Source organism: Phytophthora parasitica, assembly GCF_000247585.1.
Source record: "Phytophthora parasitica INRA-310 unplaced genomic scaffold supercont2.44, whole genome shotgun sequence".
Classification (NCBI taxonomy): Eukaryota; Oomycota; class Peronosporomycetes; order Peronosporales; family Peronosporaceae; genus Phytophthora; species Phytophthora nicotianae.
Window position 1 is genome coordinate 63707 of NW_008649030.1, and position 3111 is coordinate 66817.

A 3111-nucleotide genomic window follows, 5' to 3' on the forward strand; every position below is an offset into this window, starting at 1 on the left:
ATTTGCGACAATTAAAATGTTAGAATGCAATTTTTATATTTCTGTTTTCAGTGAAACGGCTTTGAAAGCGAATGAGTAAATAGGATGAGGTTTAGATAATCATGACTTCATTATAGATAATACCGATCTCTAGCTGATCAACACACTCAAACTCACAGTAAACTTGGACACTTAGTCTGAAGTTGACTAATTCATATATTTATACATAAGTAAATTGGTAGTTGTCCGTGCGTGTGGTCTCCTATTAACGCAAACAGTTTAGTCATCTATATATATAAGTTGCTAACGCCTCCCCTCCCTTCACTATGGGGTACCGTCAATCACCTGTTTACAGAGCTGTCACGCTCCTTGGGGCTGTTCACTGGCTGAGCGTGTGTCAGCCAATCAAAGTGGTAAGATTCGTATAGGCTGCTCTGTGGACACCACTTTATTAGTGGGTGGTGTGAGTAGGCTATTTTAGAGGATGAAATATGATGGGTAAGAGGATATCTGACAGGGCGCAGGATTTGAAGATATCATACAGACAAGGGAGGCAGTACTTGAATGCAAGCTGATCAGAGGTGATGATCTGCTTGTGCAATACTAGCGGATACACGCAGTTTCACATGATTTGAGTGTTACAACAGGTTGGACAAGACAGATACATGCACATTTCAAATCCCCATCACAAATTCTGATCATTAGTACCGGCGACTGGCGCTCTGTCGGTCTGAAACTGGGAGCAGCTTACTGCAGACGGCGGTTGCCATTTTCAGGCGGCGTAGTCGGCTAGAGCGCGCTATTGCGCATCAAAGTCCTTAAATATCAAACTGTCACTTTTCATTTGGCTTTCTCCTATCAACTACTACGGATTTCAAGCGTGAATGCGACGACGACGACTACAACAACCGTCCTACAAGTACTCTCGATGCCTCGACCTGCACGAAACCATGGGGAGCGAGATTGAAAATTTGCTGCAAGAGCTACGAGATGCGTACGCCACGATCGATTCGCTGCAGCGCCAACTTCACTCTCGCGATTTATTCGGCACAGACGAAGAAGAAAGCGACAACAGCGACGACGAACCGTGGTTTGACACGTTCGACCCCAGCGACGACGAATCGGTCATTGACTTGACCTACGACACCGAATAGGGTGTTCTAGTCTGTAGCCTTAACCCATTACTTGGAATAAAACTGGGCTGTTCCTTTTGGTAGTTTCTTTTAGTAAAAATCTAATTTTTTAGGTATGCTCGACAAAAATACACAAATACAGATGTGGGAAGGGTAGGACCAGTTCCATGAAGTGTCGCTAAAAGCATAAGTATGATGCGGCCGCGTCATTTGATTATTTTGCGCCATGAAATTGCTGCGCTGTTATAAGAAGCCTCTAGACAACTTCATTTCGGAATTTGCGCTTAAGTGTGCAGATGGATAGTTAAGAAGAGTGAAGGGCCTTGGAGGCTAAGTACGCCACCCCTCCGGGTTACGAAGGTCGACAAGCTCGCGCACGGCGTAAGGCAAACGTTCGCCAAGCGCGGGCGAGGTTAGAGCGGCGGCAGGTCAATCGCAGGCTTGCAGCTTCCGACAATGCAGCGGAGCCTCTGTCCGAGACACAAATAGAGCGCGTTGCTATTGGGCGACGTTACGCCACACCGCCAGAAGAAGAAGGTCCTGCCCGTCGTCGTCGTTTACGGGGGAGGAGTAACGCATTGTCTGGAAGCAAGGGCCTCTGATCGCCGTCGTGGGAAAACCACTTAGAGTCCATGTGTGAAGACTTCGTTATGCGCCCAGCAACGGACGTTTCCGATCACCGTGTGCTATTGAAAGCGATCACTCAAGTAAACGAACACCTGATCAGTAACGGGACCACGTTGGCCGCTTATCCATCTCTCCCACAGCTGTCAGAGTTTACGGACGTTGAGGACTCTCAGTCATATTCCGGGGACCATAACTGTCTCATCGATAATGAGCTCGGGTATAATGATTCAGACCTTGATCCAGTCTTAGCCTCTATGGATTCCTTCAACAATGGTCAGCAGGCTGCATACGACGGCAAAGGTTAATGCGCCCCTACAGACCTCCGAGGTTGAACAAACGTCAGATAGGGTATTTTTCTTGGATGGACCAGGAGGGACCGGGAAGTTTTTTCTGCTTGAAGCTATTCTCGCCTCTGTTCGACGAATGAAAAAGATAGCTATTGCGGTTGCGGGTAGCGGAATCGCTGCGACGCTTCTGACAGAAGGGAAAACGGCTGATTCTACCTTTAGGCTGCCTCTGGATCCTGATGAAACATCTACCTGTAACATTCCAAAGTAGTCTAAGCTGGCTGATCTGCTGCGAGAGGCGACTTTAATCGTATGAGACGAAGCTCCTATGACCCATCGTTTTCAGTTTGAGGCCTTGAATATATTATTGCAAGACATTCGTGGCAACAAATTGCTGTTTGGTGGCGTCACGCTGCTTTTATCGGATGACTTTCGCCAGACGCTTCCTGTAGTTAAACGTGCCGGCCCCGCTGAGGTAATTGCTGCCTCCCTGAGAAATCAGGGCTGTGGTCTGCTTTTAAGACCTTGAAACTCGAGACCAATATGAGGGTTTCCACTGCGAGGGGCCCGTTGACTGCTGCTGAAACTCAGGAGTTCGCTGACTTTTTACTGGAGGTGGGTGATGGGGGACATGAGGTAGCCCCCGAATTGGGATCCGACTTTGTGAAAGTTCCGTCGGACATGATAATAACAACAGCAGCGGATTCACCGGCTCAGGAAGACAACGAGGCATTTAGACTGAAACAGTTGATCGGGGAGGTTTATGGTGATCTCTCCGACGCGGGTGACTTGGCCAATCAATTCTTTGCTGACCGTGTAATTTTGGCACCTAAGAACCAAGACGTTATCGCGTTAAATGAAATGATTCTGGACTCCTGGGGTTTTGCAGGAATTCACCTCTGTCGACAGTATCGACGGTTCGGACGAGCTAGAGCACGACGTGAGGAATGACCTCTATCCTCCTGGATTTCTCCACTCCCTGTCAATTAGCGGGCTACCATCTCATAAACTGCGGTTGAAAGAGGGAACACCAGTGATGCTGATGCTAAACTTGAATACTAGGCAGGGACTTTGCAATAGAACGC

The 3111-nt window shown here is 48.0% G+C and overlaps 2 protein-coding genes across 2 annotated transcripts; both read left to right on the plus strand.

Annotated features, from left to right (window-relative positions):
• Positions 1-929: 929 nt before the first annotated feature.
• Positions 930-1133, plus strand: PPTG_14970 (hypothetical protein; the record flags this gene model as incomplete). Its single annotated transcript, XM_008911950.1, has 1 exon — positions 930-1133. The coding sequence occupies one exon, from the start codon at positions 930-932 to the stop codon at positions 1131-1133; it is 204 nt and encodes a 67-aa protein (XP_008910198.1).
• Positions 1134-1744: 611 nt separating this feature from the next.
• On the plus strand, positions 1745-2044 carry PPTG_14971 (hypothetical protein; the record flags this gene model as incomplete). Its single annotated transcript, XM_008911951.1, has 1 exon — positions 1745-2044. The coding sequence occupies one exon, from the start codon at positions 1745-1747 to the stop codon at positions 2042-2044; it is 300 nt and encodes a 99-aa protein (XP_008910199.1).
• Positions 2045-3111: the final 1067 nt, after the last annotated feature.